The sequence below is a fragment of the Mesoplodon bidens genome, assembly GCF_964165515.1.
Source record: "Mesoplodon bidens genome assembly, chromosome: 3".
Taxonomy (NCBI): Eukaryota; Metazoa; Chordata; class Mammalia; order Artiodactyla; family Ziphiidae; genus Mesoplodon; species Mesoplodon bidens.
This window is the reverse complement of record NC_138178.1, coordinates 115,411,757-115,434,770: the sequence shown is the minus strand read 5'-3', so window position 1 is coordinate 115,434,770 and position 23,014 is coordinate 115,411,757. Positions and strand designations below refer to the sequence as shown.

Here is a 23,014-nt window from a genome sequence, read left to right as displayed (position 1 = left end):
AGCAGAAACTAAACGTAAAGCAATTATACTCCAATAAAGATGTTCAAAAAATTTTTAAAAATAAAAAATAATTGTATCTTCTCTAGATATTCATTTCTTGCTCTAACCATCTCCTTGCTGTAGAAATATTAAATTTGCTTTCTCTCTGCCTAATTTTTGTGTAAACTCTAAATATAATAATGTAAAGTAAAATATTTCATTTATAGGCCCTCTGAAAGTAGAGCATTTTAAAAGCAGGTAGGTGTCTCCACCCTACTTTTCATGAAGCATTTTACCCATTCAAGCAGACTTTTAAAAACAGCTTGTTTTGATAGCAGACTGTTCTCCTGTGGGCCTTCAGCCTTTGCTTCCTGGCAGCACCTTTGGTGCGAAAAGAGAGTGATCAATTGGGAGACTATCAGTGCCAGCATGCATAGAGTGATAAGTTAACACACCACTGGGAATTTCTAGGGCCCACCAAGATACTTCACTTCTAATGTGCTAACAAGCTCATTTTTCTACCTCTTGCCTCTTCAGTTATTTTTTTTTCTCAGAAGAGCTTAGAAGTTGAGTGCATCAGGCATAATGAAAAGCTCTGTAGGAGGGAGAAGCAATAACCCCATTTTTCCCTTTTCAGCCAAATAGAAAATTAGTTTCTGGTAATACACAAAGGCCAGTATTTTTTGTACAAGGGGCACTGCTGTGAATCAAAGGACTCTATTAACTGCAGAAAATTCGGCAGCTGTGAATCTCCCCCAATGAAAAAAGTACTTTCCAACAAGTTGTGAGATATGTGGTATTATTTAGATTGAACCATCAGTTTCATCCCCTTTCATTTATAACCATATACCCTCTTTTAAAAGTGTGCTATATTACTTTTCTGTGTTAACACTCAAAAACATCTATATGATCCTTCCATAAAATCCTTTCAATATAGCATCTTGTCCTGTTGCTACCCATTTCAGGAGTAAAATTCTTTTGAAGTTCAACCCCAGAATTGAAAATAATGGATTGCCAGGAATTGGAATTAAGATTATTTCAATATTTGATACATAAAATAAATTGTAGTATAAGAAGAGGTTACTCAAGTCATTTAGGTGATAAAAGACATCACAGTCTAAGTCAAGTGCATAATGAATATAGACTTACCTTTAACTCTTATTTTTTTTCTCAATCAATAATCTTTTGTAAATATAACTGGCTATGGTATCTCCCACTGAATTAACATTTTAAATTATCTTCCTCTCAGAATTTTTTCTTGGTCTTGATTGTAGACTCGGTCTACAATCTCTGGAACTAAAGGACTACAACAATTGAATTGCAATTTTAAAAAGAGAGAACAATGAATTTTGAGGGTAAAATATTAAAATGGGTTTTGGGGAAAATTCAACGAATAAAGAAGAACCAATAAGCAAATTTTTATTATCCTTTACACTTAGTTAAATGTCTTAGGTAAAGCCTGTCAACATAGCACACTGAGTACAGCTGGAAAACTTTTAAAAGTTGTAGAAGAAAGGTTAACTGATTTCTCAGTTCAGGAACTATACGACATGAAGTCAGCATGTGAGTTTTTCCTGATAATTGTATGTTGCTGCCTGCTGCTCTACATTTTGACAGCCATTTCCATAGTTGCTTTCGTGAACAACAGAAATATTCTCTCTCTTTCTCGCCCTCTCTGTGCTAACAGCACAATCAGGCCTGCTGAAACAGGAAGCCTGGAGTGGGTTGTTCAGAAGCAACAACACTTCAAGGTACTGGTTGCTTGTCAATAATATCAGAGAAGAAAATGTGGTGAAAGGGAAGTACAGTATTTTTCTGTCAGTGTCAGTGCCCTGTAGATGCTTTGTTAGTATGTAGGAGTCCTGTGGACTCTGCAAATATTCCTGCTTGTTTCAGTGTTATGACTGACTAGGTATTTTTTCCTGACATACAGATTCAGCTGTGTATTTATCTTAACTGCATGGAGTTAAGTTCGAGGATTACAGCAACAGTAGTCTTCCATTCAAAATGAGAACAATTGTTGGGAAAATGCAGGGATTTTAGAAAAAGATGATATGCAGGAATTTTTCACAATAAATTATTGCAAATGAAAAACAGAATTTCAGACATAGTACTTTAAGCATTATAATATTTATCGCGTGGCTTTTCAGAGTACTTCTGCAGATTGAAGCTGATTAACAAGATAAGATGAGCCCTAGGCTGACCTGATAGCAGTTGAATCCTTTCCCAAGTAAACTGTTACCTTTCTTTCTTCCAACAGTTTACTATTAATTATTTTCTAATAAATGTCTTCCTGGTAAGCTGCCAGGTATAGTGGTATCCTGAAGAGTAAACTTATGTTAAAAGCTACATTTTTTTCTCTTTAAAAAGCCGTACTTTTAATGATATGCAAGAATAGTTAATGAATAATTATATTTATTAAGAAGTAATGGCTTAGCAGTGATAGTAGTCCTTTTTGATGCGATCTGTTCTTTCCCAATGTATGCTGCATTTAAGTTCATCCTTAACTGAAGGAAATCAGCTATGAGGAGAGAGCGCGATATCTGCAAACGATTGTCCAGCACCATTTAGAACCAACGACATTTGAAGATTTTGCAGCACAGGTTTTTTCTCCAGCTCCCTACCATCATTTACCATCTGATGCCGGTAAGATTAAAAGCAAGTATTAGTTACTGTTCATTATTGGAACTTGAAATGCAATACCCTTTTGTTCTAAAAAACTCTTAAAATAATGGAAAACTTGCTTGAATAAACTTCCAGTCATTGAAATATAAATATTCTTCATCATTATTTTCATATTTGGCCTGTAAATTTGATTTATACTTTCTTTTACCTAAATACAGTTCCTTTAAAAGTCAACAGTCTTCATAAAAGCACATACACTACATTTTATCTGAGCTAATGGGCAGTAACTATTGTGTTTCACAGAATCGTTACTGAAGTATCTGCAAAAGAAATACAAGTTGAGCAGGCACTCTCAACTTCAGAGGATCAAATTTTATGGCCAAGAATATTGCCTTATCATCTCTAATTTTACAAATAAAGTTAAAATAATTGGTCTAGATTTAGAAGTACTTAGAGTAAATTATTTTGTAATATTTAAAGATTATAAGAGGGTACTGCATTTTTACAATTAACTAATTTTGAAGAAATCAGTAAGAAAATAAATGACTCATGGCCTTCCTATTCTGTAATTCTTTGCACTCCTTATGATTGTTTCATTTATTTTATTTTCCCTCTTTAGATCATTAAATATCAGTTCTGTTTATCTGAAGGTAAGACAAAGTGTCAAACAAAACACCCTTTGTTCTTCCCCCATTTCCTTTTTTAAAAATTAGCAAGCACTAAGCTTGTAACTCAGTTAATAAACAAACTTAACACTGCCCTGGTTCATACTAAACATTTCAGAAATTGTCACTAAATTTCCTCCAGAATTATACTTACTAACTTAGGTCTGCATGAAACACTAACACTGGTTCTGGGATAAAAATAACTAATAATAGAACCCTTGGTTGAAGTTAGTTACACCTTGTTGTATTGACCTTTTTGTTTCTCAGCATGAAAATGTAGTACTACTGAACTGAAATGGTGTGTCTTTGTATTTTGTAATGTGTTGCATTGTTATTGGGTATCTTAACTCATCAAATAGTTATTCTGTTGTGTGCCTCACACCATACTAGGCACCTGAAATACAAAGATGACTGTTTTAATGATGTTCAAGGGAAGCAGGAAAAGAGAATACAATATACTTGAAGTTCATCTTAATAAGCCTTCAGATTCTCTTCATATTATATAAGTTTTCTTTATAATAAGTAGTTTAAGAGGCACAGTACTCCTTTACTGGCCTAATTTGCTTGCAAAAAAAATTACTGTAATTATCAATTAAAGTCAATGAAATTAAAGCTTCCATTCCTGTCACCATTTAATTGGCCATTATAAAAATAATTTTACCAAAAAACTTGGAGCCCTTTCAATTAATTATATAGAAGACCTAGCAAAGAGAAAATTATATTAGACTGGGTTGACACTATCTAAAATTACTCAGCTCGGCATAAGAAAGATGGTAAAAGAAAGATACTAAAAATAAATTAATGAACAACAAAATAAAAACTAGTTAAGTATACCCGGACATTTCATTTTTAATAATAGAGAATATCTGATTAAATATCAGACATTATTAAAATAGACATGACTAACACTTTTGTGTACCATACATAGAGTTGAGCCATAAATTTCACAAATGAAAAATATTGATAATAAGGCCACGTTCAGACTAACTTTTCCCCTTAAATGTATAAAGGCTGTCAGTTTTCATGTTGTAGCTGTTTACTAGCTGGAGTCCTTCATATTCCTCTTCTTGTTCTTCTTATATTTTGCATATTGTCCTGCACACTTGGCCAGATGTATAACATGGGAAGTAAGTAGTAGTCTCACTTTCTGAGACATTAGGTAAAGAATGATACAGCAGCCAAGTCAAGGCTCTTTGGTTAATTTTTTTTAATTGTCTTTGCCTTTAGGAACTGTTAGAAACATGCACTTGAATTTTTTAAAAGGTGTTTTTAAACACTGTAAATAACTTTTCCAGTATTACTTAATACATTTTTATGGTTTTTTGCAGACTTTAATAGTTATGAAAGATAAAAATTTTTATCAGTGGTTTTCAATTCAGCACAATAATATAAGAAGGAAATATTTACTCCTTTACAGTAGCAAAAACATTATGATATCTGAGGAATGATTTTTTACTCCCAGTTATCTCAGATTTTGATTTTCCTGTCACAAACCAACCCATAAATGTAGAAGTCCCTTTAAAGTTGTAAGTCAAAGTTGAGAGAGAAGACATGAAATAGGCCATGTAATAGCCATATGGACCTGACTTATGGTTTGCAAAAATTACATAATGGTGTGAAGATTTTTAGGTTCATTACTACTTTTTAACATGATGATAAAATTGATTTTCCCCATTGAGATTTAGATTAAATATCAGTTCTGTTTATCTGAAGGTAAGACAAAGTGTCAAACAAAACACCCTTTGTTCTTCCCCCATTTCCTTTTAACTTTAACTTGTAATCGAGGATCAACCGCAATTGAGAATCAACTTTAGATATCCCATGCATACCCCATCCATACAAACTAATACTAATCAATACTAATGCAATAAATTGAAATTACATTTTAAAGGAACACCAGTACGATAATCATATAAAGGATATAATCTATGCTTTCTAACCAAACCTATAATATAATACTATTCAGTGGTAGTGGAAACATACTGTTTTAAGTTTGGCTTAAAACTTAACTTGGCTCAAGCTTATTTAAAACCTACTTCCTGGTTAACAGTAATGTATCAACTGTGATGACATTGAAATCCAATGGGGGTTCTTCTAGATAATTTTTAGTATTTAAATAGACACGAAAAACATTTTTGGTATATCATAGTTGATCCATAAATTTCATAACTGTATTTTCTCAAAATGGACTCTGTCTGTGGCAGTAGACTGATACTTAAGGGAAATTATTTTTATCCCTAAGGTCACTGAGGGAGATATCGTGATGTCACACTTTGTTGATCTTCCATAACTACATTAAAACATTATTAGATTTTTCATGTCCTTTATTTTAAAAAAAATTACAGGAAAAAAAATCCCTTTATCTTTGTCAGGCACGTGTGTGGAAAATATCAAAAGTTTTACTGTGACCTTCTTTTTTAACATTCATGAACACCTCTCCTCTGACTCTAAACTTTAAAATGAAATTACTCCTCTTCTTGGCCAGATTATATTGGCAGTTCAAAATCTAGATATTTTTCCCTAATGTCACGTTGTCTTTTCAAATCAAGTTGTTTTTTTTCCTCCCCCTCCAATTCTTTTTTTTTAAATAAAAGAAAAATCTAGAATGCCAACAAGAAGAAACAGGATCCTGTTTTACTGCAAGTGCACAGTAAATATTAAGTTATCTTTCTTATTAAAAATACACACATAGAACAAATGTGTGGATACCAAGGGGGAAAGGGGTGGGGTGGGAGGAATTGGGAGATTGGGATTGACATATATACACTATGGATGCTATGTATAAAATAGATAACTAATGAGAACATACTGTACGGCACAGGGAACTCTACTTAATGCACTGTGGTGACCTAAATGGGAAGGAAATCCAAAAAAGAGGGGGGATATATGCACATGCATAGCTGATGCATTTTGCTGTACAGTAGAAACGCACACAACATTGTAAAGCAACTATACGCCAATAAAAATTTTAAAAATTTAAAAAAGGGAAGAGGAGGAAAGAGAATCTGCAGAGCCAGACACAGCAATTTTGGGAAAAGGGAAAAGACAGCTGTTGAGGAAGCAGCCTGGTCTATCCACACCACACTTAAGAGCGGCCAACAGTAAGGGGTGGGGACACCCTGAACAGCGCAGTGAGCCTTCGGGTCCAGCACAAATGTGTGTGCTGCCCACAACAGAGAAAATGTATGTATAGCAAAAAAAAATAAAAAATAAATATATATATATATATATATATAATACACCAGTTTTTTTCCCAGTATTATGTCTTTTTACTATCATCAGCCATATTCAATGCCTATTATGTAGCATATCTAGAATTACCGCTAATACTCTATTAGTTGAGCTAGTACGTACCTCTCTTTGGATTTGTTTCTCTACAAATTAAGTTAGAGATTTTAGTATCAATAATTTAAAAATTAAAGGGGTGATTGGTATTTGACTCCCTCTATATATGCACATGTATATACATATACATATATATACACACATATGCATATACATGTACAGTTGACCCTTGAACAACATGGGTTTGAACTGCACAGGTCTACTTAAACGTGCATTTTTTTATCAGTATATATTACAGTACTACACAGTCTGAGATTGGTTGAATCCGTGGATGCGGAACCATAGATACAGAGGAACCAGAACCACCTATAGGGAGGAACTGCATGTATGGAGGGCTGACTATAAGTTATAGGCACATTATATAGAGGGTTGGCGCCCCTAGCCCCTACATTCAAGGGTCCACTGTATACATACGTAAATATACATATACTACATACCACTTTGTATAATTACCTTTAGAAAACGTATAGGTTCCTACCTAAGTAAATCTTCTAAAAATTAGTAATAAGATTCAAATATTTCTATGCCATCAAAGTAAGAGATAATCTAACAGTGATTTTGAAGACCTAGAGTAGTGTCTAATCTTCCTTAATTCTAACCTCAGTTTTGCTGTTAATTCACAAAATCTGTATTGCCACATGTAGATTAGATAGTATTATGATTGTCAGGCCCATCTCTTTGAATCTTTGAATGGAATGAATCATCAAAATTTAGCCATTAAACTTTTCTCCTTTTCCCAGGCTTTGAAATGATCTGGAAGAAAAGATTGTAGCTCTTCAGAAGATAGTTATTTTATATATATCCTAAATATTATTTGTAAGTGCCAGTAGAAAATGTTTCCTTCAACATATAACATAAGCTATACGTTTGTTTACTGTGTTTTTAAAAACAAATGTTTTTAAAAATAAATAATCATATTTATTTATCACTAGGTTAGCCTGAAATTATAAGCAGCCAAATGTGTTCTCTTTTCAGTATTTTAAACTTAGAAATTTGGCTTGTATGTTGTTGACCAAGAAGCAAATAATATTAATCTTAAATAAAACCCATTAACCTTTTATAACAATAATTACTAGGTTCGGTTTTCATATAGAGCATTCATTCAGATGTAAAATTTGTGTAATGAAAATAATAATTGAGCGATTACTGAGTGCCAGGCAGTGTGCTGAGTACCATCCTCTCACTGAATCTTCATGGCAATTCTATGAGACAAAAACAAAAAACCTTACCAACAGTCACCTAGTAAAGTCAGAGTCTGACTTCAGAGTACTTGAAGTATTATAATTTCTCATTTAGTCTAAATATTTTCAGTCCCTTTTTGATATTGAGAGAGGAGAGAAATTGCCCAGTAACCTGTCATATTTGCAAATTAGAAATTGTTAAAAATTTTATTTTGAAAGCTCTACTTTTCCACCCATTGAAAAATCATTTTTTATTATTTATTTATTTTTAGTATAGTTTTAAGGTTGCCGTGGGAGAACTACGGGCTTTGGAATCAGACTGATCTGGATTTAAATCCTAGCTCTGCTATTTCTTATCTGCATGAACTCAAATGAATTAATCTATTCTAAACCCAGTTTTCCCATTTGTAAGGAGATAAAACATGACAAGCTTAGACTGATATGTTCTAAGTCTGCAATAATGGTAGTTCTTGAATATCTCGAAACCTCAGGTTTGCCTGTGTTTCTGTACTGTTTTATTTTAAATTATGTGTTACTTTATGACATTCAGTGGTGCATCCACACTAATCTTAATCACTTATCAACTCCTTTAACAGTATTAAAGCAGTAAGATTATTTGGGTAATCTGTCCTTTAATGTAAGGTTATGTTTTATAGGAATATTAACATAAAAGTGGATATTCTTTATTTTCCCCCGAACTAAACAGTTACATTGTGTTCTCCACATTTTAACAATTGATGTTTTGTAAGTGGTCATTTTCTTCAAAAATATTTCTAGTTTCTATCCCTTCTTTTCTAATCCTCATCTTTTTTGATCTAAAGTCTATTAATGTTTGCTCTTATCATAGTTTTATTATATAGCTACACTTATTGTATACCTGCTGTGTGCCAGGATCGTTGCATGTGTAGGCATTCATTCCCCACAACTTTGCAAAATAACTAGTATTGTCTCTGTTTTACAAATAAGAAAACTGTCTCAGGTTAGTTTGCCCAATATCCAGCATCTAGTAACATGACAAACTTGTCATGTGTCTGTCTAACCCATGCTCTTTCTAAGGTGACGCTGCCTCTTAGTTCAATGTTAATTAGAATTGCTTTCAAAGTCACAATATTTTTAAAGGCTGTATTTTGTAGGTCCAGTAACTTTAGCAGTTTTAAAGTGGTCATACCTGTCAGCAAGCAGTATAATCAAAGCCACAATAAATAACAATGCATTGAGTCCCCTTTTACAATCTTTATAGATCCTCAAAGTCATATTTATCATGTTATTTGTAATAATAGCTCATTGTAATCAATGTACAACATATGAATCAATTTATTATTCCATCAAGATACAGACAGCAGTCTATGAGTACTGTAAAAATGTTATTAATAGATACTATATGTAAAACATAGGAGCCAATTACTTTTTAAACTTTATACTTGAGAGGATATATTATCAATAGAAATAAATCAATATTCTTTATGACTCAGGTGATATAAATCAATACTTAGGCAGAATAGGATGTGAAATGAAGTGTAAGTATCACATTATTCTTTAAATCTAAAATTGAGATCTATCCACCATAAATTATTTATAGAGTTTGGGTATGCTGAGTATTTATCACAAACATCATTTGCTAAAACATGAGGCGGTACTGTATACCACACACACTAAAAAGCCTGATTTGACTCAGTTGACTGAAAGGGGGTTTCACCTTGAAGGCAGTAAGGGAGACATAGAGGAATTGCTGTTTTTGAGGAAAATATTCTTTGAATTTGGCGTACTCTAAAGCAGTGTTCTGTAATAAAACTTTCTATGATGATGGAAATGTTCTATATCTGCACTGTCCAGTATGGCTGCCACTAACCACATGTGACTGCTAAACAATTTAAATGTGGCTAGTGCACCAAGGAGCCAAATTTTTAATTTTTATTTACTTTTATTTTTTGCATTTATTTATAAATTTTTTGCATTTATTTATAATTTTAATTTAATTAACTGTGATGTGGCTATGGCTACCATGTTGGACAGTACAGCCCTAGAGATTTTATGACTGAGTGGTTAGCATAACATGCCACCAGTACAATGAACACTTTAAAAGGTAGATGTTTAAAGAATCTCTCATAGACTTTTTTTTCTTTTCTTTTTTTCCTGTTTGAACTTGTTTTGTTAGTGGGTAAGTATAACCTTTGAATTTACAAAGCATTTGTCCATTGTGAAACCTCATCACCCTAATGCATTGCATGCCCAATTGTATTTCATAATAAAAACCTGATTACTGTCTTCTCTACTCCTCCTGTTAACACCTGTAAAATTCTGCACTTTGTCGCTCATATCTGTTATCTATCTTCTCTTTTGTTTTCTCACTTCTGCTCGCTACTCCATTTCTTCATTCACAACAAAGAAAGAAATGCAGTGATAGTTCTCTTCCTCCCAAAACCTCCACTAGAAAACATTGGCCATCTCAAGGTAAAGAGCCATGGGAAGGCCTCTCATGATTGGCCGGGAATAGTATGCATTACCAGCAAAGCATGAGCTACTGCTCTTCACCTTCCTTCCGCCATCCATCTGCAGTGCTTCCCTAAAAAGGTCCGTGGATTCATATTCTCCTCTAGGTTTTCCAGTATGGGCCCAGTATGAACCAACTCAGATCTTCAGGAAGAGTAAAGGTGGACAGAAATATATGTCCTTCTTGTATTTTGAAGGTCAACCTCATTTCAATTAGAAAAGAGAATGTTGGAGAAGTTACTTTAGAAAGGAGGGCAATTTACCTGGATTAGAATTAGTGATAAAATGTTTTTTCCTTGACAATATATGTTTGTTCTTAAGTATAATATTTGGCCTTAAAAACTTTTATGTGTTCTACAGAGATACATTCTTAATTTCCTAAGACATCTCAGTAGGATCTGTACCCCTTACTGAACAGTTTTATGTTTCCTTATAAATATTCATAACTTCAGTTTAAGCACAAATGTTTCATTATATGGAAATAGTTGTATAAGTATTCCCAAGCTCGAAGTGTCAGTGTGGTGCTACACTGGCTAACAAATATGCCAAAAGTTTGCCTACAGAGTTAGGAGCTGTGTAAGTTTAAGCCTGCAACCTGTGTGACATGTCTTTGTTTGTGACACTCATAAAGATAATTTTTATGTACATAAGACCAAGGAAATCTGGATTAAAATGCCTCAAAATATACAGAATTTTTAAAAATTTGTTATTCTGTTATATTTTCAGATTTTTTGTTTTCTTGAAGGGTTTTTAATTTTTAATGTAATTTCTTATTCATGAAATATTTAAGAGCCTACAGTGTGCAAAGTTCTGTAGTACTGCTGTGAATTAGAGAGTCATAACTCAGAAATAAAGTACAAAGGTGAAGAACTACTTTGTAAATAAATGATATGAAGAATTTTCCAATTTCAACTTGTTTTGCTTCTTTCAAATTTTTATACCTTACTAATTCTACTGGTTATCTACTTGCTATAACTGGATAGTGTAACTGCAAAAGTTTAAGAAAAGAAAAACATTACTTGTCAATTCTAAGTTTGAGAGATCAGTTTGTCTTTTTTGACTGACTTTCAGATAAGAGTTCTTGTCCTCCTCCTTCCCCAGGGCATTTATCTTGCTCCTTCTTAAAAGCATATTTAACTACCTAGCATGTATAATGGTCTCATACTGCTAAGTTCCTTTTTGGAAACGTTTGGTGCTGTTTTGTTTTCAAGTTTGAGCAATGAAGGCCCTTTTCTTGATTATACCCTGTACCCTAGAGACAGGAATTGGTCCTTCTCACCTGCTTCTTAAGCCCTTATGTGCATGCTAATGGTGCTTTGGATCCCTGTCCTTTCTGTCCCAAAGATTTTGCTTCCCATTGCTTTTTCTGGGGAGCTCTCTGGTTGGTTCTGGCTCCGGAAATAATGATGGGTGCTTTCTTGCTAATATGATGACATGAGCCACCAGATCACTGTCGTAACAAGCAAGTTTGGGGCTTGCTCTTTCCTCTCAAAAGACCTCACTAAGGGTTGGGATCCATGCTGCAGATCTGTAGCAGAAGAGTTACTTCTTACAGGGTGAGCGGCTGGATGACTTGCACTAATGCTCTTGCTGTTCCCCACAGGCTCCTACCCAGAGATTCTACCCAGTGAAACTCCCACAGCAACGCAGGTAGACGGGGCTGACCTGGCCTCACCAATGTCTCCTCGAACTAGCAAAAGCCGCATGTCCATGAAGCTGCGTCGTTCCTCTGGCTCAGCCAATAAATCCTAAGGAGACAGCAGCCCAGCAGTGATCAGCAGTAGCCACCTTAGCATGAACATAGCGTTAACCCTTTCAGGCTTCGTGTTTGCCATAACATGCATGTTCCTTCCTGAACATTTATTTTAGAAAACACTGGATTTAAATAACTTGTAACTTAGTATTTTAGATTTGCGTTGTTTATTCGGTTGGTTTTCCCCCCACACTCCAAGCTGCCGTATGGGGGACAGGGGGTGGGGAGTTTTATTCTACACCCTTTACCTTCCCTAGATAATTACGTCTAAGTAGTTTTACTTTTAATTTCATAATTAACTTTGAGCCAAAATATAATTGGACAGATAGTCTCATTATTTTATTTATCGTGCCCCATTACAACTTTATGGCTCAGTAAATATATAATTTTTTAAATAAATGTACATCTTTAAATTTAAGCATTTGTAAAGTTGTAGCAATAGTTGCAGATCTGTTAATACACAGGATGTGTATGGATTATTTATGTTATCAAAATAAACCACTTAAAATAAATGGTCTTTTAGTATCTCAAGTTCCAGCTGAAATAATTTTAGCGTTAACTTTTTCTTCCCAAAGCAATGTCTCATTTCTTGGCTGTGCAGTGATGCCATGACATATCTAAAAACCAGAAAAATCACCGTGCTGCACTTTGATTCATGTTTAGCTTCCAAATATTTTTCTAATGTTTTGCTTTTTAAATGGTATCACTGTTAAATGCCATTTCTGTTTTGAGATTGTGGCCCCTTATTGGCTGCTGGATCCTGGTATATCTATGTTCTTTCTTAAGTACCAAAAAGGGAGGAATGGGGTGGGGTGGGTAGGAAAAGAGAAAAGAAGGAGAAAACTTTTCTGACATAAGTGTGTGGCTTAAATTATGTGTATTATTGTCAAAAGGGAACATGACCCAGGAGTCTAAATTTATCTAATATTGTTAATACTGAACTTGCACGTGCGGGTTGGTGTACATTCCACCCTCCAGAAATATTTTCCTACAGTAGATAAGCTGCTCACATTTTGCTCACATTTTGTTTTGAACGGGCATCTCCTAAGGAAATGTAGCATGACATTGGTACTAACTGCATGTGTAAATACATCATACTGGCAAACTATAAAATATAAATTATGTATCATCATTCATGTAGTATCTACAAATTTGTAACAGTGGAAAAAAGATGGTATTTAATAATACAATAAAAATATTCTTATCATTTCGTGTCCATGAGTGTTGATTGGTCTTTTGTATTTTGTCTTCTATATTTTTTCAGACTTAAGCAGGGCTGTATGATTAATGGAGAGATACAAAGCATAAACCTAGGTTATCTTAGCTCATCATGAAAAATGAATTTTAATTCCCTTCTCAGGATATACCCCACCTTATTTCTCAGAGATCCTACCACAGTCATTAAAACTACAGGAAATTTTTCACCTTCATAAGGGCTCGCCAGAAACTCCCCCCAACGCACTTGGTTAAAGCATCAATTTATCTCACCCTCATGCTTCTTTGATTTGTTAAATTTTACTTTTTTTGGTAATATACATTCAGGAACAAAACTTTTTACAGACAGTTTCTTTAGCAGGCTTTCAGAGTTCCTGTGCACTTAAATATTGGATTGCCTTATAAATAAAAACAAATTCCTATGAAACTATGTAGAAAATAAACTAAAAAAGTCCCGTGAAAGCTTATATAAAGGATAAACATGGATAGAGACAGTCCCTGGGAAAAAGATTAAACAATATAGACAGTTTCCCACAACCAAGGTGAAGAATTGCAGAAAAGATAAAGTAACTATTTACACATTTCTATAGTGCTTTCATTTTTAAAAAAATAAACAGCTAATGGTTTGGTGATATGTAACAAAATGGAGTGAAAATACCAACTTAAAAATACGGAAGTTGATTAGCACAGTTAACGTTTTATTCATCTTCAGATAAACTATTCACTAGCTTTTTGAAAAAGAAGAAAATATTTAAAATAGATTTCCTGTTGACATTTTTGGGTGGTAAAGTATCTTTAATATTTAAAGAATAGTACATATTCTTTGCCTTTTGGAGCTCAGTCTATGCGGCCATACTTCATAGTATATATACTATATGAGGAAATTTTCCCATTTTATTTCTGCACCATTACATTCATTTACAAAATACAATTTCTCCTGTCTGTATTCTATCTAAATGGGTCACTAAGATTATAAAGCAGGATACTGGCTTTGGGGAGATAAGAAGTGAGGCTTTTAAAATTAGGCTGTGTTCAATGGGATTCTTAAGACAAACACAGAACACAACAAAGCACCAGCTATGTACATTTATTTGGTGGTAAGCATCTTACAAATATGGGCTATCTGTCAAGCAATATTCAGCCAGTGTCCCAAACTGGCTATTAGGGCATAGGTACAGAATGTATGCTAAATATGGTAATACAAGAAAATTCAAAACCAGGTTGCAGCTGAAAAGAAAATATTGGATATTGAATGAATTGCCATTCATTTCCATAGCGGATTAGAAGTATTAACATCTTCCTTAAGCTGAACATAGTGTCATATATAATACACATTATGATTACAACAGAAGCATTAAACAATTTAGATGAAACCCTACTAAAACAGTCAAACTTCAGGAAATGAGTTCTATGTTTCCCAAAAGCTATTTAAAGAAAGGTTTAAAGTAGCTTCCTGAATACTGCACATGAGAGCTAGAGGTGAGAATTTGGGGGGTGTCTCAACTCCTTCCAGTAAAGAGGTGCTATTCCCCACCTCCAAACACTAGCTTAAGAGTGGACTTAATAATTGAGAAAAGGAAAGTTTACAAGATTTCTCATATCACCCAAAAGCGCGCAAACATCTTAACATTTCCTGCCCACAGACCCAGGTCTTGTATTTCCCACCCACCCGACGTAAGTTTGGCACCAATCACAAAACTTTTAATTCACAGAATATACAATGCAAGATATCTGACCCTATTGAGACAGAAACCACACAGGCGCCTGCGATGACAAGAGGAAGAAGAGAAAAAAAAAAATACCACTTTTGGTAGCTAGAATCCTTTGTAGATAGAGACATGCACGCATTCACTGCGACTTTCCATAGGAATTACAAGTCATATAGGATTCATTGGGGTCTCCAGAGTTTGGTGAGAGCAGGGGAATCCTATTTTCATGGGGAAAGTGGGAAGGGATTTAAAGCTGATCATTTTTGACCGAGAACGGTTATACCATATACATACCTGCTCTAGAGAGGGATTTTACATTTCGCTGCCCGCTCCTCTGGCGGCACACTGACTACTGGGAGTTTTAGGAGAGAAAATAAGGGAGGAAAGAGGGTAAACTTGCAAGTTGAAGAAAGACCCACAGAAATTCCCATGATCTGTTTGCTCCAAGGCCACCCTCAAGCCTCTTCGTCTTTCGCCCTCAACAGCCCGGCCGCAGTGGCATCTGCAGCAGCAGTACCTGCCTACTTTCTGAGGGGTGGCACTTATTGATGTGCCGGGTCAGGCCCGGGGAGCTAAAAAAAGTGGACGGGCAGTGCTTGCACGAGAAAATTTGCTGAGCACTCCCGTCGGACGCCCCTCCTGGGCCCGGTGCTTCGGGAGGCGCCCCGGCCAGAGCGGGCAGGAGCAGCTCCTCGCGGACCGCATGCCACAGCCGGTGCTTGTCCCTGATGTCTGCCGACGGGAAGTGCGCCCCGCACAGCGGGCAAGCGAAGGCGAGTGGGGCAGCGCGTTCGGAGCCAAAGCCCGGGGCAAGCGCGCGGGCCGAGCCCGCCTCGTGAGTGGCCAGGTGCTTGCGCAGATAGGCTTGCCGACGGAACTTTTTGTGGCAATATGGGCACACGAAGATCTCGGGTCCCCCGGCAGCACTGACCCCGCCCGGCTCAGGCACCCGGCGCCCCAACACCCCCACCGTATAAGGGACCTGAGGCAGCGAAGGCTCGGGGTGGGACAACACCTGGAGGCCTTGTGATGGAGCGCTGTCCCGGTGCTGCTCCGCCCCGGAGCTGTCCCCGGCCTGCGGGTGCTGATCCGCAGTTCTCTCTGCCCGGCTGTTCTCCTTCCCCTCCGCCAGGAAAGATGCAACAGCCCCGGAATCCGGGGAGGACGAGGTCGACGAAGGGGGCAGCTTCCCGTCGGCTGAGGAGACTGTGGCGGCATTGGCCCCTGCGGGACGCGGCTTGTGCCAGCGGCGATGGGAGGCGAGGTTCGCAGGGCAGCTGAAGACCTTGTCGCACTCGGGACAGCGGTACTCGACGCGCACGATGCGGGAGCAGCGGTGCTGAGCCAGCGCGAAGGGGTCTGCGTACTGCTCCTTGCACAGCTGGCAGATGAACTCCCCCAGCGGCGTGCGGCTGCCCCCCAGGCCCCGGGACGACGCTCCGGGCTCCTCCTCCTTGATCTTCAGGCCCAGCACAGGGGACGTGGTGACTTCATCGGCGAAGCTCAACTTCCTCATGGCTTTTGGCTTCTTGACTCCAGCGGCCGCGGGCCCAGACGTGCAGCCCGGAGGTGCCTTGGAGCAGCGCTCGCCGCCGGTGGCCCGCTTCAGGCCGTGCAGGGAGGCCGAGAGAGGCGCGGGGTCCGGATGGAGCGCGGGGTCCGGGAACGGTGCCCGGAGCGGCAGCAGGAACTGCTCCCGCGAGGTCGGTGCTGCTGCTGGCGCCACCGAGCAGGAGAAAGCGGCCACGGTGGCGGTGCCCCCGGGGAAGGACTCAGCGGAGACGGGCGAGCTGAGGCAGCGCTCCATGAACGCCCGGCGCAGCTCCGCGCCCGCCGGCTTCGTGGGGCTGGGGCTGGGCCCGGGACCCTCCCGGCCATCCGCCCTCCACTCCGCGCCTTCCCTCCCGCCCGCCCCTGGGCTCACCCCAGCCGCCCTACAGGACGACCCCGACAGCTCGCGGGCCGCTTCCTCCTCCGGGGTTGGGGGTCCCGCCCGCTCCGCACCGGGCTGAGGGGCACTGGAAGCCTCCTCGGGGAAGGGCGGCGTCCCCTGGGGCCCCAGCAGGGGGAAGACCCGCTCTGCTAGACGCATTCGGTACGAGCCGCCTGTCCGTTTAGTTCGCTTTACCAGGAAGCCCCGAGGCATGGTGGAGTCGGAGCGCTCGGGGGCAAGGAGTAACGGGGGCGCCGCGGGGTCTGAGAGCGGGCGAGCACCGCTGCTGCCCGAGCTTCGCCGCCGCAGGCATGTGTCCGCCGCCTTTATAGCTGAGACGCGGGCCGGGGACCGCCGGGTCGCCTTCGCCGGACCAGCCAATCAGGAGTGGGAGCGGGCGCGGGGGGATGGGGCTGTCTCGGGGCTGGGCTCGCGGGGGGCCCGGAGGCGGGCGGCGGCGGCGCGGGCCCCTGAGCCCGGCTTAGCTGCTGCCTGCAGCCGCCTCCTCCCTGCCGCCCACCAGGCGAAGACGCCCGAAGGTAAGGTGCGGAGTGTGAGGAAGCTCAGCACTCCCTGCCTCAGCGGCCTCCAGGGGCCGTCTGGGGTGCCGGGCGGAGAGGCCACCTCTCAGCGCCCTCCTTGCAGGCCCCGGGACCCTGCTGCCCCCTGCGCGTGGGAGTCTGACGGAAAAGCCCCGGCTCTGCGGTGGCAGAGCTGAGAGGAAGGGCGACGGGGAAGCGACCGGTTGGGTGTCAGCCGGGGAACGGGTTAACGTCCTATGCTCGTATGGAGCTGATGAGAAGCTGCGACAGAGCGGCAGGGCGGCTAAATCCACCGCCCCGTGCCTACACTTGACGGTGGGAGTACGTCTGCCATCCAGTATCGATCGAGACTGCGCGCGTCTGTGATACTATGAGAATTCATCTGGGAAGAAGGACTCTCAGCGCGGGAGATCGTGCGTGCTGGAAAGCCTCTGCAGCTCAGGACGCCAGCAGGTTTCTGGACCCTGGTCCTCGGGGCTTATAAATGCCTCCTTCCCGATTGGGAATAGGAGTGGGGAGGGGAAAATGGAATCTCATTTTCGACTGTCCTCAGATCAAGTGGTTTTTCTGTTCACACCTTCCACTTGTACTACCCAGAGACATGACAGTGCCTAACTGACCTGTTTAGCATGGAGTAGATTGAGTGAGAAATACTGGTGGAATCAGGATTACATCTGCTTCCCCTTGGATAAGAGGTATTTTGCAAAAGGTGTGCTATGGGCCTTTAAAAGCTCAATAAAACTTCATCCAGCACTGTTTTAAGCACTAGAAGAGATTTGAAAGTTTGTAATACTAGCTGAGAACTATGAAATAATTAGAAAATATATGACAGATGTATAACAAAATGCCAAAAATCCACGGTATAGAAAAGTACAATCTGAGAATAGGAAGGGGAAAGAACTCTGTGTTCAAGCCTCCTTCCTAAGCCAAACTGCAGAAACAGACTGAGCGATGTGTTTTCAGAGTAGACTATGGCATAACAGATCTAGTCATTAATAACACATATTGTCTTCCTTCTAGTGAATGAAGTATTTTTACATAGAGAGCATTATTTGAGGGAAGATTTGGAAGTAATTATATATTTGTTAATACTGGCTATATTTTATGCACTCTACTTAAGTAATCTGATCTTTTCGCAAACACAAAACAGAAGTAGATATTATTACTCTCCTTTTTGATGAGAGGATTGAACTGTAAGAGAAGTCGCGTAACTGGCAGAAGTCACCCAGAGCCCAGATTCAAACCAAGTTCCAGCTAATTCCAAAGCCCAGACTTTCCATTATACCGGTGTCTCCAAACTATTTTTTTTCTGATCACATCCCATAATAAGAAATATTTTACAGAACACACACGTAACTGAAACAAGTGTTTCACAAAATAATGTTTACCCTTAACTAGGTGCAATGCAGTTTTGTATTTTCTACTCAGTTCTATTTTCTTTCTTTTTTAAATGCTAGTCATAGCAAACAAATTTATTTCATAACTCACTAATGGGGGTTAGGTCCCACAGTTTGAAAAACACCATCATTATGATGTTTCCTATTAAACAGGATGAAATCATACAAAATTAAATAAAGTAAATAAACCTGACACTTCATAATTAAAATTAATATTCTGAATCACTATTTAAAATATTTGAGTCATTTAGTAGTGTAGGTAAACTTAGTTTCCCAAATTGATCATTTCTGACATGTCAGTTTATGTATGACTTCTAACTCAACTTCTTCTCAATGTTTCTCCTTTCCTCTTCCTCCTAATGACCCAGATATTGTGTGGTTTGGAAAATCTGAAATAAGAATTTTAATTCTTTAAGATAACCCCTTTTCAAGAGGGGCTTTTCCTTGGGTGCATAGTACTCTGTGAGAATTGCAGTCAACCATATGACTCAGCATTTGTGCTTCCAGGTGTATACACAGAAAAATTGAAAACAGGGACTGAATCACACACTGGCAACACCAATATCCACTGTAACATTCTCCACAATAGCCCAAGATGGAAACAACACAGTGTCCACCAACAGATAAATGCAATAAACAAAGTGTAGTACATACAGATGACAGAATATTATTCAGCCACAAAAGAAATGAAGTACTAATACACACTACAACATGGGTGACTTGAAAACATGATACTAAGTGAAATAAGCCAGACAGAAAAAGACAAATATTATAAGATTTTACTTATATGAAATATCTAGAATAGGCAAATTCATAGAAATAGAAAGTAGATTATTATTGATGGTCAGGGGCTGGGGGAATGGAACTTAGAGTTTAAAATGGTTACAGAATTTCTTTCTGGAGTGATGGAAAAAGTTTTATTAATCAATAGTGGTGAGAGTGGACAACACTGAATGCAATTAATGCCACTGAAATGCACACTTACAATTGTTTAAATGAGCATTTTTGTCATATATATGTATATTACATTTTACCACAATAATAATTTTCACACACACACCAAAAAAGAGTGGAAGGCAAAATCATGGCATATCAGACTGTGAAAAGAATGTAAAGGACTAGATCATGTAATATGGACTTTATTACATAGGACAGGCACAGAGAGTCAGTTAAAGTTTTAAACTGAGGGAGTGACATTTGCTTTTGAAATTGCATGAGGGAAAATATCTTTGCCTAAACTTTCTGCCAGAGAGAGAAAAGGAAACACAGATGAATGAGTCTCCTTCCCTCAGTCCTTCCCCTTTCTGAGAGTGTGGGTCTGTTTCCTAGGGAAAAAATAATAATCACGGAAACTTAAAAAGTCAAAAGAGCAGTTACAAAGTGAGAATACTTAATGAAGTAACCGGCATAGAGCTGATATTCAATAAATATTTTTTGAATGAATGGTGCTAGTTATTAAATGGATAGCAAATGTGTCCATCCATCTATCCACGAGTCCTTCCAGCCATCCTGGCTTCCAGACATCCTGTCTTCCATCTGTACAGCTATTCAATAAAATCAAATAATTGCTCTGTATTCTTTCTGTGACAGTTCAGAAACACAGTGTTCAAGGAGTATCTTTATTTTCAGGAAAACAAATTTGTGTAGGAGAGGGCCTGGCCTGCACTGAGCTGTTTTTATTCCTGCCCATCATTTTACAGAAATGTACCCTGAAATCTCTGGTTGACCCAAAGGACATTGACATCACCCCGGTTGCCAAAGGGTCCGCCCTCCTACCAGCTCCGCTTCATTCCTTCCTGAGGAAGGGCAGACCGTTGGGGCGCTGCCATACTGTCGCTGCAACTCCCCCTCCTCTGGGGGAAACGGCCACCTCCTTCCCACCTCCATCCCCTTCCCAGAATGCCTCCTCTGATCTTTCCTCTCCTCATCACCTCATTCCCTCAATATCCAGTGAATATCCGACCTCCATTAAAGGAGAGTTTCCTGAGTTTCACTGCACACGGGCATCTGCTCCTCTCCGTACTCTGTGACACGTGTGTTGGCTGCCCTGTAGGCTGATACTTATCTAATATTGAGTGAGTATGATGTTACCACTGTGAAACAGAGCAAATAACGATTAGTATATAACAATGCACAGCCATTGCTCTTCTGTGTGTTCAAAATTTTAAAAAGCATTATTATTTTAAAAAGAAGAAGAATTGCTATCAAATATTTTCTACAGATCCAATAGTTCTAATAGGCCTCCCTCACTTCCCCACAAGTGTAACTTGATAACAACCTTTCTGGAAATCAGGGTAGCAATGAATATCAGAAGCTTTAAAAAAATAGGTATACCCTTTAATTCACCAACTCCTCTTTTAACAAATCATCCAAAAGAAGGGAAAAGATTTGTGCGCAAAGCTGTTTATCACTGTGTTATTTGTAACTGTACATAATCAGAAACTACCTTGAGTAAATCGTGGTGCAGCTATACTACAGATGATTACATAGCCATAGAAATGCAATGACTCTGACAAATATGTATGTCTTAATGTTAAGCAAGAACAGCAAGATGCAAAGTCACATGTATAATAAAGAGCTCAATTATGAAAATACAAAATGAATAAAACCCTGGAAGGAAATATGCCAGAATGTTGTTGGACTTGCTTCTAGTTAGTAGGGATTTTATTCTTTTGTTATTTTTAAAATTTTTGTTTTTTTGTTTTTTTTTGCAATAAACACATAGCACTATGATAATCAAGGGAAAAAATAATGTACAAACTGCCTTAAATCCTTTCTGGTGTTAAATGTGGTGCCCCTCAATGACAGAGGGACATCAATGGGAATTGCACAGTTAAGCAGCATTCTCCAGGACTCAGGCCCTAGAATAGAGATGACAAGCCTCTATCATGCCACAGGCCTTCCAGTTGAAAAACACTTGGGGAAAGAGATTAAAGGTTAAATCAAAGGTAGAAAAAGGGCTAAAGGGGGAGAGAAAGAATTTAGATGGATACTCTCCACTTAACTGTAAAACCAGATAATCCTTCAAGATATGAACACTTCTTTCTCCATTTTCCCACTTAGAAATTATGATAAATACGGCAGTCCCTGGTAAGATTGTGAAATCTTTGCTTCCTTATCTACATCCTTTCTCCTGACAGTAACACTTTTTTTTTTTTTAGTGCTCAGGAGCTTCATCTGCTCTGTTATACTTTGACAAAAACTCATAAACACTGAATTCTCTCTCAAGCTATTTGCATTTTAAGTTTCCTATTTCTAATTATGGAATAAATTACTTTGATTTAAATTCAGGAATTTTGAGATAATAGCAATCAGGAAATTTTCTGTATAGAGAGACTTCTTGTGCTGAAATCATAGTGTATGTAAGACAAGCTCAGATAACTGAGCTAGTTTCTAGTCACTTGAATATCAGATGATTACTCAGAAGGAACTTTATTTCTTCTATTTCCCTGCTCCCTCACCTCAACATAGACATGCCCCTGTACAAGGTAAAAACCAGTGGCATAACTGAAGTGGCATCTACTAGGGGCCCCTTCTTCCCCAAGAACTTGGAAGTCAAATGGCCTCTCATACATCTGATGCAAAGCTCTTGATTTCTTCTCCTAAACCTAACCCTCATCTTGGTAAATGACATCTCCATTCAATTAGCTGCCTAAACCAAATCCCAGAAACTTCTGGCTCAAGCCAAACATTCCAGGGACTTCCCTGGTGGTCCAGTGGTTAAGACTCCGCCTTCCAATGCAGGGGGTGCAGGTTCGATCCCTGGTTGGGGAGCTAAGATCCCACATGCCTTGAGGCCAAAAACCAAAACATGAAACAGAAGCAATACTGTAACAAGTTCAATAAAGACTTTAAAAATGGCCCACATCAAAAGAATCTTAAAAAAAAAATAAAAACACTCCATATTCAATCCATGAGCAATTCTTGTCAGCTGTACCCTCAAGCATTTCCTGAGTCTGAAGACTTCTCAGATTCCCTCCCACTCTATTCAGTCTCTCTGCTTCCACTCTTGCCCCTCTGTAATGTATTCCTCATTCAGCAGCAAGATGGATCCCATTACAATATAAACCTGATCACTTCACTCTTTTGCTCAAAATCTTCAGATGACTCCCTACCATATTTGGAATAAAGTCAAAAACTCTGACTGGGCCCTGCTATTCTTAAACCACATCTCCCACCA

The 23,014-nt window shown here is 38.8% G+C and overlaps 2 protein-coding genes across 8 annotated transcripts in view; one reads left to right on the top strand and one right to left on the bottom strand.

The window, feature by feature from the left end:
* RALGAPA1 (Ral GTPase activating protein catalytic subunit alpha 1) overlaps positions 1-12,563 on the top strand; it is a gene marked incomplete at its 5' end in the record, with an annotated part of 231,007 nt that extends 218,444 nt beyond the window's left edge. For 4 of the 7 annotated variants that reach the window (XM_081227821.1, XM_081227820.1, XM_081227819.1 and 1 more), the window contains 3 exons: positions 2,501-2,625; positions 3,224-3,254; positions 11,889-11,946. In XM_081227821.1, the coding sequence (XP_081083947.1) occupies positions 2,501-2,625; positions 3,224-3,231 (133 nt within the window). In that variant the 3' untranslated portion in view covers positions 3,232-3,254; positions 11,889-11,946. Of the gene's footprint in view, positions 1-2,500; positions 2,626-3,223; positions 3,255-11,888 lie in introns of all 7 variants that reach the window. The other 3 variants (XM_081227825.1, XM_081227822.1, XM_081227824.1) reach the window with 1 other exon arrangement.
* A 2,877-nt stretch (positions 12,564-15,440) lies between these two features.
* On the bottom strand, positions 15,441-17,208 carry INSM2 (INSM transcriptional repressor 2; the record flags this gene model as incomplete). Its single annotated transcript, XM_081228340.1, has 1 exon — positions 15,441-17,208. Exon 1 carries the CDS (start codon positions 17,106-17,108, stop codon positions 15,441-15,443), a length of 1,668 nt encoding a protein of 555 aa, XP_081084466.1. The 5' UTR covers positions 17,109-17,208.
* Between the last annotated feature and the right edge of the window lie 5,806 nt (positions 17,209-23,014).